The 13,452-nt window shown below is 39.7% G+C and overlaps 1 protein-coding gene and 1 pseudogene across 1 annotated transcript; both read left to right on the top strand.

Annotated features, from left to right (window-relative positions):
• The first annotated feature begins 5,355 nt into the window (after positions 1-5,355).
• On the top strand, positions 5,356-7,993 carry LOC147331345 (L-selectin-like). The gene is made up of 5 exons (XM_086294096.1): positions 5,356-5,395; positions 5,504-5,863; positions 5,972-6,352; positions 7,555-7,634; positions 7,862-7,993. Exons 1-5 carry the CDS (start codon positions 5,356-5,358, stop codon positions 7,991-7,993), a joined length of 993 nt encoding a protein of 330 aa, XP_086150222.1.
• Positions 7,994-11,502: 3,509 nt separating this feature from the next.
• On the top strand, positions 11,503-13,452 carry LOC147331344 (uncharacterized; annotated as a pseudogene).

Genomic DNA, 13,452 nt, shown 5'->3' with positions numbered 1-13,452 from the left:
CATCCGCTGGCTTCCTCTTTCGGCGCAAAGTGGGCGATAAACAAACAAGAGAGCCGATCAGCTGATCATTGATCAGTTTCATGATTGAAGTAGAAACGGGAGAGGGAGGGGGGAGAATGAGAGAAGAGGCAGCTGTGCAGCGTAAAGACACAGAGTAACTCCAGCTTTGTGCCTTTTTCATTGTAGCTGAATTACGGGACAAACTGTTCCTTTTCACCTCAATAAGAAACGCGTAATATTTTCTCTGAATACCAGACGGGACGGTTGGCAACTCTAATAACTTATGAACAAAATAAAGTTAAACATCATTAACTTCATAGCACCACCCAGCTGTATAGAAACTCCGTCATGCTAGCTAGCACGCAGTACGGAAAAAGTCAGAATAACGAAAATAAACTCCACCTAAACTTGGTTTATATCTGACCCAGAGAGACTGCAGGTCATAACTTCTTACCTGAAGTTCAGTTCACACTTGGACCGGCGGCCGCCTCGGGTCTCTTTTCCTTCTGCGTCCCTTTTCCTTCATCCACCTGCTGCCTCCACCACTTGCTAATGTTACTGAATCTGTGGAAGCTCCGCGATGCCACCACACGAAGTAACGAGTAACGACCCTATCTAAATCCCAGTAACGAGTAACGCGTTCCTGATTTTGGCATAATAACTAGTTACCGTGCTCGTTACCACAATAATAACGTAGTTACTGTAACGCGTTACTTAATAACGCGTTAGTCCCAACACTGGATATGACACATCACAACGTAACAAACAACACAACACAGTATTTTGCGGTAAATGCCAGTGTCACAGGGTCAGCTTCCTGTTTCTACAGAAAACTGTGTCTGGTGAAATATGTGTAACATAACTTTTGAAGCATAAGCAAATAAAACAATAAAAACTCCCTAACAGTATTCCATTACAGTTAGCGTTTAAATAGATGGTAATCAGAATACAGTTACTTTGTTGAAATAAATAGAATACACTACGGTAATTTCCGGTTTCATATGTTAGGCTATCCCCTCTCTTTACCTTCTCCAAATTTGGAGAAGGGATAGAGAGGCTCAATAAGAGGCCCAATAAGAGGCTCTAATGTAAGCGCCCTGTTAATGTTGGTGGCATCAGTTACACAATGGACCCAAAGCCATCAGTGCACAGGTAGGAATGCATTTCTTACTTGGAAATTCCAACACCACTTCATAAGAAGAATGGGATGAGTGAAACTTCAGGATCTTCGACATACTGCTGCTGTGTGATTTTTATTACTATTAATGAATGGTAAATGGTAAATGGCCTGTATTTATATAGCGCTTTACTAGTCCCTAAGGACCCCAAAGCGCTTTACATATCCAGTCATCCACCCATTCACACACACATCCACCCATTCACACACACATTCACACACTGGTGATGGCAAGCTACATTGAAGGCTACTCACCACCAAGCTAACATTGTTGGCTGGCGTTAGCTGAGGTCAGATCATAGACTGCATACTGTTAGGGCGTTTCTTAATATTCATGCACTCGAGTCCGTACTCACGTTTCTGCTAGTCTGGACTTCGTAAGTTCACATGGGAGTCTGGACTTCCCGAGAATGCAGCACGATCATTCTGCAATCCAGTCTTTAAGTGATCACGTGACGAATCCTGCTTCCGGGCCCAAACTACCCTGCGTGTAATAAGGCTTTTGTATTTTTAACATGTTTTAATGTGTTGTATCTTGTTCTATTTAATCTCAATATATTGTTCAGATTTGTGAACAATATTTGATAGTAATGGGTCCTTTGTGTATGATGAAAATGTTTCAGATCTTTAAGTTCAGCTCATGAAAAATGGGAGCAAAAACAAAAGTGTTGCGTTTATATTTTGTTCAGTGTATTTAGATGGAAGCTAGCGAGCTAACTCCCTGCTAACTTCTAACTCGGTTAAATGTCATAAATTCCATTTTCATGGATGCCTGGATGTTAAACTTAATTGTTACACCTGGTAGAGCTGCCACACTCATCATTTTATTACAGATGAAAGAATTTAGATAGTTTTTCAGCTGTCGGTGATGCCACAGTGATCGTTTGTGGAGCGGAGTTTGGGCCCAGACAAGGCTAATGATGTTAGACTTAAAGACCGGATAGGAATGGTAGTGTACTTGATTACATGACATCACAGCTCCGGAGGTTTCACAGCCATCCCCTCTTAGTTTAACTGCAATTAATATTTCCAATGGAAATTACACATGACGTGAAAAAAATATATATACATAATGTAATATGTTTCTTTAAGGAAAAAAGGATAATTTGAACTAATTTGAACTGATTTGAATTGAACAAATATTTTTGATCAGATTATCTCCATGTATTAACATGCTGTTTTTAGACTTGATGGATAGCATTAACAACCTGCTAGCTGCAAATAATAATGTGCACTTCCACATGATCATTAAAAGACAAAAAGAAAACATATTACTGATACAGAAATAGTTTTCTATATGAGATCACTGCAAAAGTGCAGCCTTCCCTAATGTTCACCCTACTGTTACTCATTTTATATTAAGATTTAAAAATCTAGTCAGTATTGGTATGGCAAGTAGCATTCAGTAATAGTAATAAATCCCACAGCAATAGTACATTCATGTAGTTGTAAAAAGCATGATAATATATTAGTAATCCAAAGTATTCAGAATACGTTACTGTCATTGAGTAACTTAACGGAATACATTATAAAATACATTTTGGGGCATGTATTCTGTAATCTGTAGTGGGATACATTTTAAAAGTAACCTTCCCAACATCTATCACTGAGCTGCTGTGTGGCAGCTAAGGTGTGAAAATATTACTTTTCAAAAGCTAAGAATTGTTTATAAAATTTTGACATCAACAAATGAAAGAAACATCTAAATGACTAAAAATATTGTCATTATTTTACTCTGAAAAGTTTATATAAATGCTGATGTCATAAAACACGCTAATAACCTGTTTGGTAATTGCAAATCCTGCAAATCATGGTCTATGACATATGGCTGCTCCTGATCTTTGCTGTCAGAAACAGTCTTTGTGTGAGATAAAATGTGGATTGCTGTCAACTGAGTTCTGTTTTCCTATCCCTGCCAATTCAAGTGTATAACCTTAGCCATGGTGGCTGCTAGAGGATAAACATGTTTTAGCCAGTCAAGAGAGATAAAAAACTAAGATAAAATTTAGCCTGACCGCGCTGACCTAGTAGGGGTGGCTGTTACTGTTCTCTTCCTCCTCCTGCCCCCTACCTGCTCTGTGCTGCTGCTTGCGCATGGCCGCTGATTAGACCTTGTGCAATCTACAGCTAAGCGAGGCCTGGTGCGCGCCGCTCCGCCAGGTGAGCTGAATTAGAGCAATCAAGGGCTGGCGTGCCTAGTAGACCTTAAAATGCATGCAGCAGCAGCCATTTGACATGGGTGCAACGTACTGAGAGGACAGCAAACAAAGCACAATCCACTTTCCACTGTGAGGAAGACTTTGAGCTAGACGGGCTATCGGAAAGCTCTTGGACTCATATTTGCTGCTTATATGTTTGGGAACTATGGAAGCTCAATTGTGGAAATGTATTTATGCTTTGGGAAATAGTTACTGCATTTAAGTTTAAAAAATTATATTGATATTAAAATGAATGTTTAAGTTTGAATAAATTGTTTATGTAGATAGTGTTACCCACATATTTATGTTAATTAATACTAAAAATAGTTACCCCAAATCCTTGGTTAAAGTCTCTATTAAAATATTTGCAAACTCTAAAATCTATACTTTAAAAATTTAATTGTTTATAAAAAGTGTAAAATGCAAGGTAGACACATTTTGTGTATTTAAGAACAGTTTATTTCATCTTTGTTGTTTGAAATTACTCAGCTCTGTGATTTAAAAAAAAAAAAACCCCAAAAAAACCCAATGAATGTAAAACTAACTTAAACTGGGTTAAATGATAGTTTAGACAAAAGTATTTAGCTTTAGCTATGTTAAATGGCTTTACTGAAGTGTATATATTTTTGTTATTTCATTTGTATTCTGTATAATGCATTTAAGTTATCTGAATGATTAATGAAATGTTCTTTATTTTTTGTGTTGAAAGGTTTTTCACCTATCCATCGACCTACCTATCAGCTATCTAACTAGCTGGTCAAAATAAATTGAGTGAAATTCAAAGTCTGGTCTTTTTCAAGTGTGGGCACCTCACAGACAGAACACTTGACATCAAGTGTATAACCTTAGCCATGGTGGCTGCTAGAGGACAAACATGTTTTAGCCAGTCAAGAGAGATAAAAAAAAACTAAGATAAAATTTAGCCTGTACATCATAATGCTTGCTGCAATCCAGCAAGGTTACAGCTTACTAGTGCTTAGAGTGGATTCAGATCCATAATTTTTAAATTGTGTTGATAGGCCAAGGAAAACCAGAGTCATGATACAAAAAATATATATGTGGTGTTTTTTCCTGAATACTATTGTCACTTTAACTGTCTAAGGACAGTGCTAGCAAGCACTCTCTGCTTACGATCAAAAAAAAGAAAGAAAAGAAAAAACATCCCTTTAGTATTAGTGGAAAAATGCACTATGTTGACCAATCAAAAAAAATGATATGGCAACATAACATTTGGTTGTTTTGGAGGAGGGGGAAGTTTGCCATACAGTATGTCAAAATGAGCATATTCATACATGTGAGGTTGTGCTGAAAAGAATGATAACAAACAAAGGTAAACAGTTTCTAAAGGTGAAATGTAGAGGTAAAATAAAAAGTAGTCAAAAACGGCCAATTATACCCTGAACCCCAGAGGGTTAAAGTTTTTTTTTAAAGTAACACAATAGTTACTTTTCCTAGTAATTAGTAACTCTGTTACAATTTTCTAAAAGTAACTAAATCAATTACTTTTTTGAAGACGTAACCAGCTAATTACTTTTTCAAAGTAACTTGCCCAACACTGCATCTTAAATTCATGTAATTGGTTTACCACGACTAATTTAATCTTCCTCAGTTACAAAATTAAGCAGATTAGCTTTGCAGCAGTATTATTACAACAGTTACTGAAATGCATTAAAATATTTTACATTTAATAACAAATTACAATAGGTGGAAATAAACATTGAAAAATAAAAAACATCAAGCACTCTACTTAAAAATCTTTTATTTACTTTAAGCTTCAAATTTGAACTTTGAACATTTTTCAACAAACCTAGTTGACTATATATTTGGTTAATTAAATATTTCAATAAAGGAATTCCTGTAACACATTTTGCATAGACAAACGGAAAACTGACATCACTGCTAGAGAAAGAGGATGATAACAATGTACCTACATTTGGTTACATAGCCAGACTTTCCTCTTCCAGTCCACAGAGCAGCAGGATGATTGTGAAGATCCTGCTGGGTGTCTTGTATCTCTCAGGTCAGTTATTTATTTTGTCTCCCTTTGCTAGTCCTTATTGCTGTGATATGTTGTAATACAGCCAGCTTACATATTGAGAGATGTTCATGATTCATATTTTCCTCACAGGGTGGCTCGTCCTCTCCAAATGCCGTCGGTACCACTTTGTTAATAAGTCTTTTACTTGGTATGAGGCTCAGAGCTACTGCAGAAAGAACTATGTAGGCCTGGCCTGCATTGAAAACAGTGAAGAAATGAACCAGTTTATCAATACAGTTTCATCTGCTGGTTACAACTCTGAGGTCTGGATTGGTGTTTACATTCATTTACAACGGCGTTCTGCATCTCAGAATGATGATGATTCCTGGAACTGGAAAAAACAAATTCAAAGTGAACCTTTCTTAGTTTCCTATTTTTGTCAAAGCATTTCAGTGAGTGGACAGTGGTATACCAACTGCTCAGTGGAACATCCATTCATCTGTTACAATGGTGAGAAAATAGCAAAGCGCTGTCTTTTCCAATAAAGACTGTTTTGATTCATTTTCATTTACCCAGAAAATTCAACATGACCTGTTCCTCTACCATTTCTAATTGCAGGAACTTCGCAGAGTCCTCAATATGTTCTTGTTAATGAAAGCATAGACTGGTTCCGAGCTCTGAGGTACTGCAGGGAGAACTTCACAGACATAGCCAGTTATTCGATATCTGACAGTCAGTTGCAAATACTGCTGCCAAATGGGGATCGAGCGTGGATAGGCGTCATTTCACATCCTGAAATTCGCCAGAGAGATTGTGGCAACTCCTCATTCAGATACTGGGATGACTCTGGAATCATTCCCAGCATTTTTCGCTCATTGTTTGGTGTTGCAGATTTGCAGAGGTCAGGAAAATGGAGGTTCATTGAGTATTTCACAAAAATCCCATTTGTCTGCTTTGACAACCTGCCAGCTCCTGGAAAGGAAAATGTTCAGAAAAAAGGTACGTACGTGTTAAGAAAATTTTGCTTTAGTTTTAGTGATAATTTAGTTATTTTTTGTCATAATTTAAGCATCAATATTATTTTGGTAGTCTAGATTTAACTGAGTAAATATCATAAGATTACAGTAGACTAAATCAAAAGTTGTTTTAGTTCTCTAACATATAAAGTGTTAAAGCTTGCTGTGTTTTTACTGTTGAGAGTTGCTTCACAGGGTTTACAAAGAATCTAATTTTTTTTTACATGAGATGCAAAATGTGTCCATATATCTGCTCTTCTCTTCCTCCAAACATTAGCATTTTATCATATCTTTTTGAGAAACTGTGAGCAGGGGAGTTAGTGGTACTGCTTACAGTGGGCAATCAAATGTACTCCTCGATGTCATGGTCCCAGGACTTCTACTTGGTATTTTGTGTTTCATTTGATGTTATTATGTTTTAGGTCCACCGTTTATTCTAAGGGTCCCTAGGTTGTTCTGTTAAGGTTATTCGATTTCCCCACGTATCTGTGAGTCCCCGTGCCACGTTTCTCCTCCTTGTGTTTTATTCCACGTTTTCCCCAGCCCGTTATGTCTGTGCTCTCCCCGTGTTCTCTCCTCCCCTCCTGTCGGCGCCTCTGTGTACTTCCTGTTTAACTTTGACAGTCTCCCGTCAGTATGAGTCATGTTGTGTTTGCTCCTGGCCTGTCTCGTTATGATTATCTGTGTCCCCTGTGTGTTCCCATGTCCCTCGTTATCCTTCTGTGTATTTATGTCCACGTCTCCCTCCATTCCGTGTCGCATCCTCCCTCATGACTGTGAGCCCCGCCGTGTGTTTCCTCATGAGTCAGTTCCTTTAGAATCTCCCAGTTTAGTTTTATATTATTTTGTCTCGCCTTAGTCTTCTGTTAGCAATGAAGCTGTATTTAGAGTTCAGTCCTGTTTCCTGTGAGTTTGCGTTTGGGTCCAATTCCTGCCTGCACACGGCCTGATCGTGACACTCGAAACTTATTGCAGATTATTTCTGATTGGATCACTTCCAAACTTTACATGTCATTATAATTTTGTCCTTGCGCATTCGTTTTTTGTTTTGGTAATGTTTTCTTTTTGTCAGAAAAAATGTTATTGATTAAAAACTATTTTGAAAATTATTGGTCAACAAACATTTTGAGACCCAAAAATAAAACTGAAAACTCGTCATGATTTCTTTTGTCTTCTCTTTCTCAGTAATAAAAATGAGCTTGAATCTGGAGGACTTGTCTGTGGATCTGAATGACAGAGCTGTCAAAGCAAACCTCCTAACAAAGGCAAGTCTCTGCAAGTTCTATAAGTGACAAAAATATTGTTAGGACTTCGCTGTAATAATGCAATATGATTTTGTGCCTTATCTAAATGCTGAGAGCTGATAATTTTGATAAATCCTTCAGTCTTCAGGACCTTTGCTGTCAGAAGCAGCCTTTGTGTGAGGTAAAAGCCTTTTTTGTGTGTTTTTAGTCACCTGGAGGCTTTAAATTGTTTACTGTTTGTGTTTCAGCTGCAGGACAAACTGGAGGAAAAAGGAGTGAATGGAGTCAATCTGAAGTGGAGAAAGCTGCCTGATGGAGCAGTCTTCCATAAAGAGGAGAAAAATACTAAGAAGGAAGAAAAGAAGAAAACTGAGCTGTGAAATTTAAAACCAACTTTACTGCCACTTACAGCTTAACAAATTTATCAGAGCCCCATCCAGTGTAAGGTTGCTGATTCTCATTCCCACTGCTTCTCGACAGGGCCATTTACCAAGAGCTACGTCAGAAAACATTCTGTAAAGAAAAACATTTACTGATGTTACTGAACGACGAGGACCCAGTGTTGAGAAAACTGACGGTCGATATCATTAAAAATCACCTGATCGACACTATGCAGAATCCAGCCGTGTGTAGCTGAAGAGGCTGAAAATTACAGGTTATCTGTGGAAACCTCTATCAAGAAGGTGGTGACACGTGTCATTAAAAATGCCAGTTCACCTTGCTGTACTGAAAAAGTTGATGCCATCACCCAACGGCTGTTCATAAAACTCTGGCCTAGACTTAAAAAAATCAAAATCGACAATGTGATATTCCTCAGTGATATGGTTTACAGCTCTTTAATAGAGAAATGGAAAGAGCCAGATGTCATACTGACATTCATGGAATTAGGCCACAAACATACAGATGATGTAATTGTAAAGGTTTTCAAGGAGGATGCCATCACTGTATTGGAAAGAGAACATTTCATCACAAGCTTCTTTCTCTCTGCGGGTCATGCTGTATGGATCGCAGGCAGAAAATACTTGGTTAGTGTTTTGTAAGTCCCTAAAAGTAGATTCTGTTCATCTGGACGTAGCATTTTCAGTTTCAATTTATTTAACATCTAATCGATTCAGGGTTTTAGAGTGCTTTGTAATGATGTGCGTCCTGTGACGTGACAATATTTAGTCGCTTTGAAGCATGCCTATAGCATAGCCCATCAGTGGTGTCAGTTTATGTGTGGGTATATAAAATATTTTTATATTGTTAAAAAAGTACATCAATGTAAAAAATTTAAAATGATAAATGTGTAAACTAAAGTCAAAAGCTGTGCGGTTTATGATGTCAGTGTGGCCCCCCGCTCCTTTTAATATTATCAGTTATAGCCAAAACAACGAATAGGAGCAGTACTATATGGTACTATTTGAGGTGCTAGTACTAGGGCTGGGCGATATGACCCAAAATTCATATCTCGATATTTTTTAGCTGGATGGCGATATAAGATGTATATCTCGATATTTTTTTAAAGCCATAAGGTAAGAACAAAAAGAGAGTTCTTAGTCAAAGCTGTGTCCCAGATGTCACATGTGCACTTGTATTAACATACAGCATAGATGTACATGAAAAAAACTACTCAAAAATAAATTATGAGCATTTATTTATTTATTTATTTATTTATTTATTTTTTCCTGTCCCGTTTGGCTCTTTTGCATCAGAATTGTTGTCTAAAGGCAAAGAAAGATGCCCAACGGATTTACTTTACCAAATTGACCATCCCAGCCTTGCCGTAATGGTCCATTTGATTCACCTTTTATTGTTTATTTTATTTTCACTTGCTGAATACGGGACAGACTTGACTGGGGGAAAGAAGGGGAGAAAGAAAGAGGGAAAGAGAAACAGCTGAGAAGAGGGACAGGGGAGAAGGGCAAAAGACAAAAACCAACAGAATGGGCAGAGAAAAAAAAAAAGCATATATCAATCACCTGGATCACCTGCTGAGAAAGAAAAAAGAAAACAAGCAGAAGAGAACAAGAGTAATAGAATAAACAACATCACAATGATATATGGGAATATGACAGTAAATACTAAATGTTAAACATTATTGTGCAGCACATAAGATCAACAGAACACAGTATGCTTTGAGGTAGGAGCCAAAAAGGGTGTAGTTTGTGGGTGTGATCACCCGTGTGTACACCTGTGAGCATGGACATGCTTGTTTTTTGTTTTTTAAAAGGTTCCTTCATGTAATAATCTGCTAGAGGGTGTGGGGGGGCCACAGCCCCGTCCTCCAGGGCATGAAGCAGGTATGGAGGAGATCAAAACTCCAGACATCCAGAGGCCCCCAGAACACAAGAGACCAAGGAAGACCAACAGAGGGGCAGCCGCGCCACTGTCCCAGAAAGAGCTGAGGAGAGTCCCAGATGAGGGCTCACTCAGCAGCCGCGGAGCAGAAGCCAGGGGGAGTTGCAGTGACGCACTCGTGAGCTCCGCCGGCAGCCAGCCGTGGCTGAGTGACCGAGCCCCAGGCCGAGAGGCCGGGGGCACCCCACCTCCGAAGTGGCCCGAGCGAGCCCCAGGCTCCAGGCCCCGATAAGCGGCCGCCAAGGAGTGAGCCGGTGTGTACCTGGACGCCCATCCCCGGACACAAAGAACCACCAACGCACCGATGTCTGAGGGAGTCCACCACTGGCAGGGGAAGTGGTGGTAGGGGGAGATAGGCCTCCAAACCTTGGAGGGCCTGAGATGTCCCCAGAGAGGTGGCGCCTGACACCCAACCTGACATATAGACACAGACATACAGGCACACACAGTTACAAACATCCATTCCCACCCTCATGCTCTCATATGCACTTACTCCACACTCAACCAACGTGGAGACAGACATAAAGAGACGCTGTACACACGATCACACTCCCCAATCGTACTCTACAAACCGGGTCTAGGTACCCTTGCCCCTGGAGGGGGGAACTGCACCCAGACCCAGGTGGTGTTACCCTTTTCCCTGCGGTGGGAGGAGGCAGACCGCCCCGACTCCGCAGCAGCAGGAAGGCCCCACACTCCAGACCAGATATGAGCATTCATTAAATAATAATGCTCCATAAATAAAAGAAAACGATGTTGTTTTTGTGCATAACAAAGAGCTCACAATTGTGCAGTCAAAATGTAAACTAAAAGACGCTGAGCATAATAACAAAGACAGATTTCACAGCTGCTCTCTTTCCAAGTTCGTGACTGACAGCCTGGAGTTTGAAATCCGCTTCATAACCGTGTCTCTTAACAGGTGCCATTTATGGTCCTTATACACACACAATACGGTAATATTACGTTGAAGCACAGTACGTATCACTCCGCGAGGCTCCTCGGTAGCAGTGTTGCCAACGTAGCGACTTTGTCGCTATATTTAGCGAGTTTTCAGACTCCCTAGCGACAAATCTGGCGACTTTTTCTGGTATTATTGGAGACTTGTTTATGACGACTTTTTGACGTGAAAACGCGTATCGCTCTAGATCTCACCCTGGGTCAACACACCTGAATCACATGATTAGTTCGTTACCAGGCCTCTGGAGAACTTCAAGACGTGTTGAGAAGGTAATTTATCCATTTAAATCAGCTGTGGTGCATCAAGGACACATCTAAAACCTGCAGGAAACCAGCCCTCTTGGACTGGGATTGGGGACCCCTGCTGTAGCTCAAACAGCATATGAAGCATTTAAATTCAGACCAACCTTATAACCGTATAACACCGATGGGGAACAATGTGTTCTGCAGAATACTCTTGATACTTTAAGAGCAATTTGCCAATAATACAGATTCATGTGTAGTAAGGTGGTTTCATTGCTACTTTTATTAAAGGAGTGCTTCTAAAAATTGAGGTGGTCATCTCCGCTTGCATTTCTGTAAAAGCCACAGCATGCCACCTTGGGTAAGAATATGTATTCTTAACATTTTGCTGTCACAGTTTAGCTGTTTTCATTTCCACTGACACATCAGCTCCTAAGACCACAATACTACTACCAAAGTACTACAAGGATCTGGAGAAAAGGACAGAGGGGGGATATAAAATATACCAAATGTTTCTTGAATTGTTAGCACAAGTGTATATGTGTATGTATCTAGTCGGGTTTCTATGCAGTAGTGCTCACTTGTTTTCTTTCATTTTATTACTTAACTGTATTTCATGTAAGTCATTGATATTAAATATTGACTTTACAGAGGGGTGGTAAGAGTTTGGTTTGAGATTTTCCTGTTAATATTTGGATATTTTTCTTGCATTAACAATTTTTTGATTAGAAAAGCAGAATAAAAACGTGCAAATTAGCTTCATTTATAGTTTGTTATACTCCTTCCCTCTAATACAAATATTTCATTTCTAACTCTGAGTGTAAGTGCGTCATTTAATAATAAGTGTTTCTGCTCACAAATGTCCACGAGCACAGACATGCACGCAAAAACTGCGTGACTCCTCGCTGGCTGTAACTCACCGCGCGTGTTCACCTGGAACGTCCTCTAAGAAGACGTGTGACCATTCTGATAGCCGTCTGTGTCTGCAGGTGAATGAGTGAAGCTACATAAACAGTTAAATTAGCATAGCTTACCAGCCGTAAACCCGACAACAACACAGTGGGTGAGGGTCGGAGGGGGGGTCGCTTGGCATTCTAACTTTAAAGGAAGGATTTTAAAGAGCTAATAAATGCTGTTATTACACGTGCCTCCAAAGAGGCAAAGGTGTCGCCGTCTGACATGATTCAGCAGCGCCTCTTCACAGCTCTGTGGGCACAAGTTGAGCAAAAGCCTCTCAAAATCACACAAAGGGGGATTAAAAAACTTGAAAAGGGGATTTTTAAAGACATCACCAAGCGGCTGGACATTAGCCCTGATCTCGTGATCATTGCGCTAGCCGTAGGTCAGCCGTACCTAGAGGTGATCATCTCCATATTTGAAGATCACCTCTTCCGTAAAAACCTACTGGCAAGGTTCTTCTCGTGGTGCGTTAGAGCCGAGGATGACGAGGACGAACAAACTAAAGCCATTTCTCAAACACTTTTAGAAGAATTTAAAAGTAATATATTTCCAATAGTGGAGAAAAAATCATCATCTGGCATTACTGTCAGCGATTATGATGATGATGAAGAAGAATGTGTGAGCGCACTCATTGATGCTGTGCTCACACGGGCTGCGAAGAATTCGCACTACAAACCTTCTAAAAAACTCCACAGGTACCTGTTAAAACACGTGTTGTCTGACAACAGGATCAAAGATCTGCATATACATGAAAAAAAAACTGAAAGATCTCGACAGGGCCATTTACCAAGAGCTACGTCAGAAAACATTCTGTAAAGAAAAACATTTACTGATGTTACTGAACGACGAGGACCCAGTGTTGAGAAAACTGACGGTCGATATCATTAAAAATCACCTGATCGACACTATGCAGAATCCAGCCCTGTGTGATGCTGAAGAGGCTGAAAATTACAGGTTATCTGTGGAAACCTCTATCAAGAAGGTGGTGACACGTGTCAATAAAAATGCCAGTTCACCTTGCTGTACTGAAAAAGTTGATGCCATCACCCAACGGCTGTTCATAAAACTCTGGCCTAGACTTAAAAAGATCAAAGTTGATAATGTGATATTCATCAGTGATATGGTTTACAGCTCTTTAATACAGAAATGGAAAGAGCCAGATGTCATACTGACATTCATGGAATTAGACCATGAATATGCAGATGATATAATTGTAAAGGTTTTCAAGGAGCATGCCATCACTGTATTGGAAAGTGAACATTTCATCACAAGCTTCTTTCTCTGTGCGGGTCATGCTGTATGGATCGCAGGCAGAAAATACTTGGTTACTGTTATGTAA

The sequence above is a fragment of the Aulonocara sp. 'chitande type north' Nkhata Bay genome, linkage group LG5 (assembly GCF_057382095.1).
Source record: "Aulonocara sp. 'chitande type north' Nkhata Bay isolate Kocher_YH1m ecotype deep benthic linkage group LG5, A_spYH_male_GT1.1, whole genome shotgun sequence".
Taxonomy (NCBI): Eukaryota; Metazoa; Chordata; class Actinopteri; order Cichliformes; family Cichlidae; genus Aulonocara; species Aulonocara sp. 'chitande type north' Nkhata Bay.
This window is presented reverse-complemented; position numbering and strand designations above follow the sequence as displayed.